The sequence below is a fragment of the Ochotona princeps genome, chromosome 20, assembly GCF_030435755.1.
Source record: "Ochotona princeps isolate mOchPri1 chromosome 20, mOchPri1.hap1, whole genome shotgun sequence".
NCBI lineage: Eukaryota > Metazoa > Chordata > Mammalia > Lagomorpha > Ochotonidae > Ochotona > Ochotona princeps.
In genome coordinates this window covers 42,926,261-42,940,707 of record NC_080851.1, presented here as the reverse complement: position 1 = coordinate 42,940,707, position 14,447 = coordinate 42,926,261, and the positions used below count along the sequence as shown (strand labels likewise).

Below are 14,447 nucleotides of genomic sequence, written 5' to 3'. Positions count from 1 at the left end.
CTTGCAAGAAATTCACACACATAAACCACTTGGCTAGCAGTCTTACTTCTTGAAATAAGCCCACAGAGAAATGAAGAAATCTTACTATACATGTAATGGATAGCAAAGTCCTCTGCATGTTAATTGTCAGGTGGCTTGAGTCTGGATGCTAGCACTAGCACCACATCTACAAAATTGGTCCAACTAGTACAATTTTCTGAGTCTTTCTTTGCCCTACTATGTTTGTTAGGATGCTCTGAGGTGTGACTGCATATGCCAAGGCATGCTTTAGCAGAGAGCTGTGACTCAAACCAAATATTCTGATCTGAGGCATGGATTCCCAAGCAGAAACTCTTGTGCTGTTTCACATGCTCAGCCTACATCCTGCTTTCTGCTCTTCTCTGAAACACTGACAAAGATCCCCAGATTTTGGCTCTGTCACTTCTCTGCTGTATACCTTTAATCAGCTTGTTTACCTGCCCATCATTTGCCTGAGTTCACATTACATGGGATACCACAAATGCAACTATTAATATCCATTTACTAACCTGTAAACTGGAAAACACAATATTGCCTTCCTCACAATAGCACTGCAGTATCCAAGGTTTTAAAATTCTTAGAAGAGTTTCTGAAATATGAACCTGTAGAAATGTGACCTGTTATTAAAGAAATGAAGGTGATGTACAGATGAAAATAGCACTATTCTTATGTCATTTTGACGAGAACCATTGAACACAGAAGGATAGGTTCGTTTTTTAAGACAATATCCACTTTTAAATACCACGCATGTCCTAAATCTAACAGCTTTCATAACTTTTTAAAAGATGAAGTTTGGCCTGGGTGTGACAAGCTAAACAATAGTGAAAACAAGACAAAAGTAATTGAACAAGAAAAAATTTAAAAGACATATAACCATATTATAAATGCTACAACAGAAGATGACTCTGGAAGAAATTGTCCCTTCCCGCCAGCTCCCAACTGTACCAACCTAATCTGGGCAGCCTTAGTACAATGTGGACAGAATAATCATAGCTCAACTCCATTAATGTGATGATGAATGTCTCAGTATTGATTTTGACTGCATGAATTTTCCCCTGGATAGTCATTATAGTCTAACCTCCCAGCAACAGAACCTCCCAGTCTATGTGGGACTCAGAAGGCCACAAATTAGTGTAGGAAATCTGTGATGCTTAACCATGCAGCCAAGTTTGTATTTTGGGGGATTCTAAGTAAAGTGGTCTGGATTGGAGATCCCTTCTCCTTATACAAGATGTACTCATCAGTACATACTCTCTCCTAAGGATATCTAAAGTTGTCACAGGCATGAAGATGACTCTGGAAGAAATTGTCCCTTCCTGCCAGCTCCCAACTGTACCACCCTAACCTGGGCAGCCTCAGTACAATGTGAGCTGTAGTGGAGGGGTGATGACATTTGAATTCTCCAGAGGACTGAATAGCAGCCACATGCATTCTGAGTTTGCCTCTTATTTGCTCTTGTATGTTTGGAGTTGTGCTGAAAAGGGTGGCTGATGTCTTATGATGATTCATGATGCTTCTAAGTAGCATTAATGCACTCACAATCAAAACAAGCTGTGCGGAGATATACAAGGACTTATTGACACTGGGCTGACCTTCCAGGCTAAGTCTTTTATTATACTGAAATCCAACTCTGTGGCTGAGCTCATTAGATGGTTCCTGAGGATTCATTTACATTCACAAAATATACACACAAATCAACTGTGATCAAATACGTACACAGATTCTGGAAACTAGGGGAAAAAAAGACCAATGCTAGCTGATAGTAAATCTTACTGCCATTAGTGTTTTCTGTAAAATGTCCATTAACTTTGCTTTTTCATTATGCTCTCTAAATTTTTACAAAAGCATAGATACAGAAATACAACACAAACTCCAAGAGGAAAGTGTTTAAATTTTGAAATTAAATGGAATGAAATGAAATGTGACAAATGAAATGGAAGCTCATGTTATTATCCCTTATAAATTCCAAAATGAGCTATTGGTTATTATGGTTATTGTATTTGAGAGTAACTTTGAACTGCGAGTCTTCTTAAAGTTCTTTGAAATAGGAAATTGTTCTCCTCAAAAAGTAATTATTCATTTTTGTTACTTCTTAGCAGTTTGAGGAAGACAAGCGAACTTATGACTTATTTAGAAGCACAAGAGAAAACTTTCTTATTGATGTTTTAGTTGAAATCAGTTCCGTGTTACTATGTTATTCTCCTGCATCCAGCAAAAATATGATATTCTATGTTGGAAGGTAAATGAGGATAGGGTGATATAGAGGATCACTAGCTATGCAATCATGCTGACTTTTGTCCTCCCAATCATTCAGGAAAGAAAGCATGCATCCTAGGAGAAGCTGAATTTTTTTTGACTTTTAAATTGAGGAGAACCTGGGCCCGGCAGCGTGACCTAGCAGCTAAAGTCCTCGCCTTGAATGCCCCGGGATCCCATATGGGCACTGGTTCTAATCCCGGCAGCTCCACTTCCCACCCAGCTCCCTGCTTGTGGCCTGGGAAAGCAGTTGAGGATGGCCCAAAGCTTTGGGACCCTGCACCCACATGGGAGACCCGGAAGAGGTGCCTGGTTCCTGGCATTGGATCAGCGTGCACCGGCCATTGCGGCTCACTTGGGGAGTGAATCATAGGATGGAAGATCTTCCTCTCTGTCTCTCCTCCTCTCTGTATATCCGGCTTTCCAATAATAATAAATCTTTTAAAAAATAAAATAAATTGAGGAGAAACTATGGAATCTTCCCTAATACTGCCGTCTTGGTGACCAACTGATTCTCTCATGAAAAATAACAGATGCATTTTGATTGCAATTAGAAGAATATACTGTTCAAGGTCAGAAGGCACTCTGACACTCATAGAAATGTTCAGGGGAAGCACAACTAATTTTCATCCTGAAAAAAAATCCAAACTGCAAAAATTGGTAACAATCTAGAGAGACAGGATAGAATGACTGCATTTGGACTACTTAGGTTCTTCTGTCTTAAGATGAGTGATGACTCGATGGCCACAGTTGCTTGACAACTGATCCTAAAGATGCTTACTTTTGACAGGAAGGAAGGTGAAACATCTGACTTAATAGATGTTGATGCACAGGCAGGGATGCCAGTCATCTTCAGATTGGATTGTTTGGATTTGATGCTAAGTGAAAATTTGCAGATCTGATTATTAAAATGGCAAAGCAATTCCTCGAAATGGCCACAGGGATAAATATCATTTGGGAACTGGGGCTGAAGTCCAAATTTTCGTAATATATAGCTGATCAGAAACTCAATCCTCTGAAGTCAGAAATCAGTACATAGTCTGCCTTTTTTCACCCCAAATGATTCCCAGCATGAGGAATATAATTCTGTAAATACTGTGTGCACTGGGGGCCTCACGTGTAGTGTTGGAGTCTGTAGGGATTCGGTTGTAGATCATTCTGAATGGTAAAAGCTCATATTCATATAGTGTCAAGTTAAAATTCATGGATTCAAGAAGTATAATTAGAAAGGGTATAAAACAATCAGAATGTAAACATTTAGTAATAAAGTAGAAAACAGTGGTGTGGTGTGGCATAGTGAAAACTTAAATATAATTTTTCTATCTAGCCACACTTAATGGTTATGTACATACAAATATATAAAGAGAATATCTCAGGGGCTGGTGTTGTGACAAATGCAGGTTAAGCCTCCATCTTCAATGCCTTCATTCTGCACAGGCATTTATTAGAGTCCTGGCTAATCTACTTCCAATATAGCTCACTACTAATGCACATGAAAAAAAAAAAAAAAAAAACAATGGAAGAATGCTGAAAGGTTTGGACCTTGCAACCATGTGGGACACCCAGAAGATCCTGACATCATTTTGGCTGAGACATGACTGCCACAGCCACTGGAGGAATGAATACACACGCACACACACACTCACACAAACATACACACACACCCCTACATAGCTCCAGAGAGACCTCCTACCCACTGGTTCACTTCCAAAATACTTAGGGGCTGGAAACTCCCTTGGTCGCAGGGACCCAAATACTTGAGCTGCTTCCTGGAATATAAGAGGAAGCTACAAACTGGAATCTCGAGTAGAGGTGGGACTTGAACTCAGGCACTTTGATGCAGGATGCACGTCAAATGCCCATTTCAACAACTTTTGCGTGAAAGGACAAATTATATTTTCAGCTTTGCAGTGTTTATGAACTTTGTGACATGCCTACAAATTTGCCACTGTACTGTGGACACAGAAACAAGAAAGGAAATCATTTTTCCCCAGGCCATTTGGCCACACAAAACTATGAAATTAAAAATTAAAGTCTACCATGGATTTGTGAACTTGAAATCTTGCCAAAGGGAATAAAGAGCATTCTGCAAAGCACATTTGCTGTAAAATATGTACTAACAATTAGTGCTGATTTTGAATTGTTTCAGATATCCCTCTTTTCCTACAATTAAAATATTTTTAAAATTTTATTCCAGGGCCCAGCGGCGTGGCCTAGCAGCTAAAGTCCTTACCTTGAATGCGCTGAGATCCCATATGGGCGCTGGTTCTAATCCCGGCAGCTCCACTTCCCATCCAGCTCCCTGCTTGTGGCCTGGGAAAGCAGTCGAGGACGACCCAAAGCTTTGGGACCCTGCACCCGTGTGGGAGACCCGGAAGAGGTGCCTGGTTCCCGGCATCGGATCAGTGCAGCACCGGCCTGTTGTGGCTCACTTGGGGAGTGAATCATAGGATGGAAGATCTTCCTCTCTGTCTCTCCTCCTCTTAGTATATCCGGCTTTCCAATAATAACAAAATCTTTAAAAAAATTTTATTCCACAAAAGTATGCATATTTATGGGGTACTATGTAATCTTTTCTTATCCACATTGTATGACACTCCTCTGTAGAGCTGTCATGAATACTCTGATCACAGTAGAGATTTACATTTACTTAACATTGTTTCCCAAGAGAATCACTTATGTCTTCTCATTTTGACTTCTGTTATAATATGCTTAATTTTGTGATACACTTTTCAGCTACTGTATTTATGGGGATACTTTCTGTGATATTATGAGATAGATTTTCATTTGTGCTGTATGTTGATTAACCATTTTTCAAATGGGAATCCACAAAGTTTTTGTTACAGCTTTAGTGTTCAGCCACTACCTCTTGGTACTCTTGAATCTGAGCCAGGATGGTTAGAAGATTGTTCTTCAGTCATGAAAATATAACCCAAGATTTTGAGGTGCCCAACCACAGTCACCCATTGTGCAAGTTCATGCTTTCTTTAATAGGGTCATGAATTTCCATATTTTCTTGTCACTCAATATTTTTTTTTAAATGTTTTTCAAGCACTATTTCTAGAAGTCTACCCTGTCTGTATTGAAATGGAACTGAATGTATGACATAAAATGAATACACACACACTCTGGCCTATGTCTCAACCTTGATAATTGCCCTACTCTGAATAAATACCTAACCCATATCGTACCAACACAGAGCTTAGAAACAAACATCTGTAAGTAACTGCTTATCATCCTCCTCTGACACCTAGCCTCTGCTGTTTTACTATGTTTCCTCCACACACACTGGGATCCCACTACTGGCCCACTTCAAGGGTGACTATTTCTCAGGTCAACTATGCCAGCATTTCAATCATCTCAAATGGGAGCTAGATGACAAAATAAAACCAGCTTAAGGCTAAAAGTAGACTTTTTCTTCTCTTACAGATAGCTCTCCCTCTATGTATGAAGGCTTCATGCGTTTTGTTTCTCATTTGGCAGAATTCAGCACTGCTCATATTTTGGCATCAGTAGAGGAGTCTCCATGACAGTGATGGTAACAGAAAGTTTCTAAGAGGCTAGAATGACTTGGAAACATAGGGAACAGAAGTTGTCTGGCTTCATGGTTAAGAGCCCTGGACACCATGTCAGAGGATCCCAGTTTGATTCTGGCTGCTTCCTGTGAATGTGCTCACTGGGACACAGCACTAACAGTTCAGACCAGCAGCTGGGTTCCTGCCATCCTTGCTTATTTTGGCTGAGACCAGGGTTGAGGCCTTGACTCCAGAGATGCACTTAGACCACAGTGCAATAAGCGCTTGGGAGTATAAACTATCAGATTGCACCTGCCTATTATTCTCACACCTCCTTCCCCTTCTCTACCTCCAATAAATACAGAAACAGATTTTTAAAAATAAGCAACACAATCAATATGGCTAGATGTATTTATCTTGATTTGTCCAAACAATTAGTCTTTGCACTTAAGGTTATAATAAACCAGAACATATTCCTTAGCAAAAATAGTTTATGATGGCAATAACATGATGTACCTGACTAGATTCTTGGTTCAAACTTTGCTATTATCTGTAAATAAAACACCACTTATTAAGTTGCATTTTGTATAAAACTGAGGGGCTAAGATCTACTGATAGGCTGTTCTTAATGGCTAAAAACTTGATTCTGTAATTTGAAGATGATGCAAATATTGGATAAATGCATAACATTTGTTTCCAATTTGTAATACTCTGAAAATCTACAGCCTCAAACTCATCACAGGGTCCTGTGTGTTTTTAGAAAAACTGAAGGCTGGTTATTCTCTCCCTGCCTTATATTGGGAGATTTTTGTTTAAAAATTACCATCTAAAGTGGGACTATGTTAAATTTAAAAACTAAAAAACATTTAAGTTGAAATGTTAACTTTTGTTTGGAAATCCAATCCACATATGAATATGGGTTTAGAATTTAGAAGCTGTATGGCCTCAGGAAGATAATCAAATGTATGTAAAATTTGTTACTTCCTGAAATTAATAGTTTCTTGATTAAAATAAAGACACACTATATTCAATGCTATAGGATAACCCCCATAACCCTCTACAGTTTTAGGCTCTTTTCAATCTAAATTTCTTGTTAGCTTCTTTTCCCAAAGTGAATCTTCATTTCTGAAGCACCAGGTCCCAACTTTGCCCCAACGTTGGGAAAATCCTATAGGTAAGTCAATTTTTAAAGTAGCATGCGCAAACAGACATATCGTTGGTCCTCAGGCACTGAAGCCAGGGGCAAGACAGAAGAGATTTTGTTTTGTTTTTCCTTCTTCCACCTACTTTGTCCTTCAAAAGAAAACAGCTAAATATAAGAGTCTACTGTCCTCCACAGCATACAACCCCAAACTCCCTCTGCTTTAAATGTTGTACCTATGCAATTCTTTACAACTTCAATATTACCTGATGCAGAATCCATTTTTTATGTTGTGGAAGCTGAAGTGACACAGAAAGATGAAGTACTTGACCAGACTCACAGAGCTAGTAGAAGGCAGAGATTCCCAGCACACATAGGTCTTACATTTGAAACAAGGGGTAAATGTGCTTGCCCTAACTGTGGGAGGATGTGTTATCAGCAATCCACATATCTCTGATCAACACTGTCCCATTAAATTGTGTCTGCAATTATTTCAAGAAAAGGTAAACCAATCAAAAAATGGTCATGTTTTTCCGACTTCAGGATTATGCCTGTTAATGAGAGGATCACCTATTCCAAAGCACATGAACGAATAGAAAAGCATATAAATCCGATTGTTCCATGGGTTTTAAATTTCACAAAGCATGTTCCCTTGTCCACTAAAATGTTTTTCTCAATCCGATACTGTATCAGTCAGATAGCTGGAAAAAAATGCTTAATGCTTAATGAGAGTCCATTTGTGATGAACTGGGATATTTTTTTTCATCCACCAGGCTCAACAGGAAACTTCTAAGATTTTACATTTCCTTCCTTCCATATCTTAATAAATTTCTCTATTATTTAATGGCTATCATGTAAAACTACAGTTCCAGAGATATTCTGATTGGAAAAAATGTCCTAAAGTTTGACATTATTATAGAATATTATTTGTATCACTGATATTAAGTATATTGGTTTAAAGTATTTATTTTTGCAGTCACGCTTCAAGCTTTTCAAAATTCAAATTATTCAACAATCTCCTTACATTCATACATCTCTGAATTACTTTCCTTCATTGAAGGGTGCTACCGTGCTCAAACATTTCTCCTTCAGTGCACTGAGAGCTTCACCCAGACAGTTGATTTGCCTGCTTTAGTTATCATGTATTGCTCTATTTGAATTACTCTAAGAATGGTAAAATCTGACTTTAGATCCAGCTGTTTTTCTTCCATTACCAGTCTTGGAAAACTAATTTATTATTGTTTCAATCTCTCCTCATTCATAACCCTCTCACGGGCGATTCTGCCCTGTGAGGTTGGTGTAAGGGCCGAGTATGTGCTGGGCAGAACCAGGCTGGACTGCAACATCCATTGGTTCCAGTGCAAGTCAGGACTGAAAACAGAACCAACCCAGCAATTGAAACCACCAGCTGATTGTGGTGATGGACTGTGCTGGGCCCTGTGCTTGCTAGAACATACAAGAATCTGGTCTGGGAATACCTCAGAGTTTCTTTGGAGCTCTCCCCAATTGAACTGCTGGACTCAGAACCCTAGCCAAGAAAAGACAGAGGACAGAGCAAGTCAATCAACCACTTCAGCTATATGTCGACAGTGAAATACTGGGCAAATGAAGACTCTATGGTGGACTGTGTCAATCAGTGGACGACCTCATCGAGTGAAACTGGCAGTGATTCATAACTGGAGAACTATTAAAACCATTTGAGCAAGGATCTCAGAGCATGCCCCACATCTGGGACTTGGGGTGGGTGGGAAACTGGGTGGGGCTTCTCCCTCAATACCCCCTTTACCTCAGATACGTGATGGAAACAATATGGACATAATACTATTACCCACTTCCTTATACCCCCTGAACCTTTTTTTTTTTTACCGTAATTAACTATGAAAAGATTGTCAACAACAATACAATAAAAAAGGCTGATATATCAGAAATTAAGAACACAGTAGAGCAAATTAAAAATACAGTGGAGAGTCTCAACAACAGAATGAATGAAGCAGAAGAAAGAATATCAGAATTAGGAGATTTTACCTGTCACCATGAAGAAACAAGCAAAAAACTGGAAGCAAAGCTAGGTCAAACTAAAAAAAAAGTATCCAAGAATTAAAAGATATGATTAAAAGGTTCAACATAAGAGTTATGGGAGTTTCAGAAGGTGCAGAAAGAGAAGTTGGGATTAGAGATGTATTCAGTGAAATAATAAAGGAAAACTTCCCTAATATGAGCAAAGAATTGGAAAATAATATACAGGAGGGCTACAAAATCCCAACAGAGTTGACCAAAACCAAACTTCACCACGACACATGGTAATCAAGCTCTCTTCAGTTGAAGAACAACAACAACAACAACAAAAAATCCTTAAATGTGCATGTGAAAAAAAAAACAGTGGCATATAGGAGAACCCCAATCAAACTCACCAGCTTACCTTTCAGAGGAAACACTACAGGCCATAAGAGACTGGAGTGACATATTCCAGATCCTAAAAGAGAAAACATTTCAGCCCAGAATAACTTACCCTGCAAAGCTCTCCTTTGTCTTTGAAAATGATTTCAAGATTTTGTCTCATCTAAACCTGCCCTACAAATGATACACAAGGAAGTTCCCATGAAAGAAAAAAGAAATAGCAGCCACCAGAAACAAAGGCAAATGTGGAGAACATCCCACTAAGAGGCTAACAGAAGACTCAATCATACAACAACACATCGCCAAAATGACAGGACCAAACTGCCCCTTATCCATAATGATGCTGAATGTAAATGGCTTAAGCTTATCGGTCAAATGCCATAGATTGGAGGACTGGATCAAAAAACAAAACCCAACTATCTGCTGCTTACAGGAGACACATCTCACCAACAAAGATCAGAAAAAATTGGAAGTGAAAGGATGGAAAAAGGTATTCCAAGCAAATAGTAAGGAAAGACGAGCAGGTGTAGCCATTCTTATATCAGATGACATAGACTTTGACATAAAGAGCATCAAAAGAGTTGAAGAAGGATACCACATAATGATCAAGGGATGCTTTCAGCAAGAAGAGATCAGCACAATAAATGTTTATGCTCCAAACGCCAAAGCACGTAGCTGTGTGAAACAAATATTAACGGACTTAAAGGGAGAAATAGACTCCAATACGATCATAGTGGGAGACCTTAATACCCTGTTAACACAAGTGGACAGATCAAAAAGCCAGAAACTCAGCGAAGAAACAATAGAACTCACCCAAACTCTAGAGCAAATGGACTTAGTTGGCATCTATCGAACCTTTCATCCTACAGATAGAAAATACGCCTTTTTTTCATCAGTACATGGAACTTTCTCCAAAATTGATCATGCTATAGGCCATAAAACAAGCCTCAGCAAATATAAAAAAGTGGAAATCATACCATGCATCTTCTCAGACCACCAAGGAATGAACCTTGAGACCAAGAAGTCAAAACACCAAGGAAGACTTACAAACATATGGAGACTGAATATTATGTTACTAAATGAGCAATGGGTTAGAAAGGAAATCAAAGGGGAAATTAAAAAATTGCTTGAAACGAATGAAGGCATCAACACAACTTATCAAAACTTATGGGACACAATCAAGGCGGTGCTGAGAGGAAAGTTCATTTCAATCAATGCTTATGTCAAGAAACTAGAAAAGCCCAAGTAAATCAGCCAAGCTTACAGCTGAAAGAACTAGAAACACAACAACAAAGCAATCCCAAGATTAATAGGAAAAAAATCATCAAAATAAGAGGGAAATTAACCAGATAGAGACCAAGAAAACTATACACATGATTAATCAATCAAAGCTCTGGTTCTTTGAGAAAATCAACAAAATAGACTCACCACTAGCTCAACTAATCAAAAAAAGGAGGGAGAAAATACACATCAATCGTATCAGAGATGAGAAAGGAGATATAACAACAGATACCTCAGAAATACAAAGAGTCATCAGGAAGTGTTACAAGCAACTATATGCGAACAACTCAGAGAACCTACAGGAGATGGATAGATTTTTTGAACACATACAACTCACCAAAATTGAATCTAGAAGCAATTAACAATCTAAGCAGCCCAATAACATGCACTGAGATTTTATCAGTAATTAAAGCCCTCCCAAACAAGGAAAGTCCTAAACCAGATGGCTTCACTGCTGAATTCTACCAAACGTTCCAAGAGGAACTTACCCCAAACTTACACAAGCTTTTTCAAACAATAGAAAAAGAGGCAATCCTTCCAAGCTCTTTCTATGAAGCTAATATCACCTTAATACCAAAACCAGGGAGAGAAACAACAGAAAAAGAGTACTACAGACTGATATCCTTGATGAACATAGATGCAAAGCTCCTCAATAAAATACTGGCCAACAGGATCCAACAACACATCAGGCAACTCATTCACCCGGACCAGGTGGGATTCATCCCAGGCATGCAGGGATGGTTCAACATTCGCAAAACAATAAATGTGATACATCACATCAACAAATTGACAAATAAAAACCATATGATCCTCTCAATAGATGCAGAGAAGGCATTTGATAAAATCCAACACCACTTCATGTTAAAAACCCTAAACAAGACAGGCATAGAAGGAACATTCTACAACACAATCAAAGCAATTTATGATAAACCCAATGCCAGCATCATACTAAATGGGGAAAGATTGGAAGCCTTCCTGCTAAAATCTGGAACTAGACAAGGATGTCCACTCTCACCGCTACTCTTCAATATAGTTTTGGAAGTCCTTGCCAGAGCTATTAGGCAAGAAAAAGCAATTAAAGGAATACAAATCAGAAATGAGGAATTGAAATTATCGCTATTCGCAGATGACATGATTCTCTACATAGGAGAACCAAAAGACTCAGTCAAGAGACTATTGAAACTCATAAGAGACTTTGGCAGAGTAACAGGATACAAAATCAATGAACACAAATCAATGGCTCTAGTGTGCGCAAATAATTCCACGGCTGAGAAAGAAATTGTAAGTACAGTTCCCTTTAAAATAGAGGAAAGGAGTCTTAAATACCTAGGAATTAAGCTACCTAAATATGTGAAAGACCTCTACTCTATAAATTATTTAAAAAGGAAATAGAAGAAGACCTTGAAAAATGGAAAACCTTACCATGTTTTTGGATTGGCAGGATCAACATTATCAAAATGAACATATTACCAAAAGCAATATACAGATTCAACGCAATCCCAATCAAAATACCAACAACATTCTTCTCAGAAATAGAAAAGATGATACAAAAGTTCAGCTGGAATCACAGAAGACCACGAATAGCTAAAGCTATCCTGAAAAATAGAAATCAAACTGGAGGAATCACAATTCCAGACCTCAAGACATACTACAGAGCAGTGGTTGTCAAAACAATCTGGTACTGGTACAGAAACAGAGAAGAAGATCAGTGGAACAAAATAGAAACACCAGAAGGGAATCCACACAAGTATAATCAACTAATCTTTAATAAGAAAACTGAAAACAATCCAGGTAAAAAACCTGGTCTTTTCAACAAATGCTGTTGGGACAACTGGATAGCAGCTTGCAGAATAAAGAAGCAAGATCCACACCTGTTGCATTATACAAAAATCAGCTCTAACTGGCTCAAGGACCTAAATCTACACCCAGAAATCATCAAACTATTAAAGGAACACATAGGAAACACACTCCAGGATATAGGAACAGGGAAAGACTTCATAGAAAAGACGCCAAAAGCAAAGGCAATCAAATCCAAAATGAACAAATGGGACTGTATCAAACTGACAAGCTTGTGTACAGCAAAGGAAACAATTAACAAAGTGAAGAAGCAACCAACAGAATGGGAGAAAATTTTTTGCATAATACACAAGTGATAGGGAACTAATATCCAATATCTACAAAGAGCTTCAGAAACCCAGAAACAGCCAAAACAAAACAAAACAAAACAAAACAAAACAAAACAAAACAAAAAACCCTATAACAAAATGGGCAAAAGAAATGAACAGACATTTCTCAAAAGAACAGGTTCAAATGGCTAACAGAAATATGAAAAGATGCTCAGGCTCCCTAGCGATCAGAGAGATACAAATGAAAACCACCTTGAGGTACCACCTAGCTCCAGTGAGATTAGCCTACATTCAGAACTCGAATAACAACACCTTCTGGTGTGGATGTGGGGAGAAAGGCACCCTCCTTCACTGCTGGTGGGAGTGTAGGCTAGTACAACCACTGTGGAAATCAGGATGGAGAGTACTTGGAAAATTGCAAATAAACCTGCCATATGACCCAGCTATCCTGCTCCTAGGAATATACCCAAAAGTAGTGAAGTCTGCATGTGAGAGGGGTATCTTTAATCCTATATTTACAGCAGCACAATCTACAATAGCAAAGACATAGAAACAAACCACATGTGCGTCCAAAGAAGAGTGGTTGAAGAAACTGTGGTACATCTACTCCATGGAATATTATTCAGCTATTAAGAAGAATGAAATTATTCTATTTAAAACCAGGTGGGATCCCTCCCCTTCCCGGTGCCTCAAGCAGAAGAACATTCATCAAGGATTTGGCATCCAAGGTCCAAACGTTTGTTATCCAAGATGATGAATGCTGACATGGATGCAGTTGATGCTGAAAATCAGGTGGAGCTGGAGGAAAAAACACGACTTATTAATCAAGTGTTGGAACTCCAACACACTCTTGAAGATCTCTCTGTAAGAGTAGATGCAGTTAAGGAAGAAAATCTGAAGCTAAAATCAGAAAACCAAGTTCTTGGACAATATATAGAAAACCTCATGTCAGCTTCTAGTGTTTTTCAAACAACTGATACAAAAAGCAAAAGAAAGTAAGGGATTTATCCCTTCTGTTTCATGGAATTGCTGCTGATTTTTTCTTTAAAACTCTGATAGATTCCAAAAGTTACAGTACTTTTATTCATGGATTCACTATTTATGAAGATAATGTCAGCTATAGGCAAAATTAACTATTTAACTCAAGACTTCCACAAGTTTGTGTATTATGTTAGTCTATGAAAATGTGCACATGTATTGTAGAGACTTTATAATTAGAATTACATATATTTATGACACTTAAGGATGAATGTTTTATCAAATTTATCTTGATTTATAGGCTTAGTGCTGTCTTGTATTATAGGCTTAGTGAGATATACAAGAAAGACCTGCCATGTTGTGAAGAAGTGACCAAAACCATGTCTTGAATGCACAGCTTTATGTCCCTGTCCACCACTCCCTTCTCCAAAGGAAAGTTTCACATGTGTAGAAAGTAATTTTGTTAATCATCTATGACAGTAACCTGAATCCTAACTGTTGAAACTTAACCAAAACACAGTACTTTCTCAGCTAGGGCTTGTCATTTGTGACATTTAGTGAATAAGATAGGATTGCTGGTTTCTCTTAATTCAAAACAGATGGAGGCTTTAAAAAAAAAAGCATTTTTCTTTGAAAGTGAATTGTCAAAATTACTAAAACTTCCTTTTGTACAAGATAGTCCAGTTGGTATCTGTAAAGGTAGGAATTCTAGTCAGATGTGGTTAAAAATAGAAA

At 38.3% G+C, this 14,447-nt stretch overlaps 1 protein-coding gene across 1 annotated transcript; it reads left to right on the top strand.

The window, feature by feature from the left end:
- Positions 1–13,400: 13,400 nt before the first annotated feature.
- On the top strand, positions 13,401–13,760 carry LOC131482741 (short coiled-coil protein-like). The gene has a single exon (XM_058678083.1). It carries the CDS (start codon positions 13,485–13,487, stop codon positions 13,731–13,733), a length of 249 nt encoding a protein of 82 aa, XP_058534066.1. The 5' UTR covers positions 13,401–13,484; the 3' UTR covers positions 13,734–13,760.
- Positions 13,761–14,447: the final 687 nt, after the last annotated feature.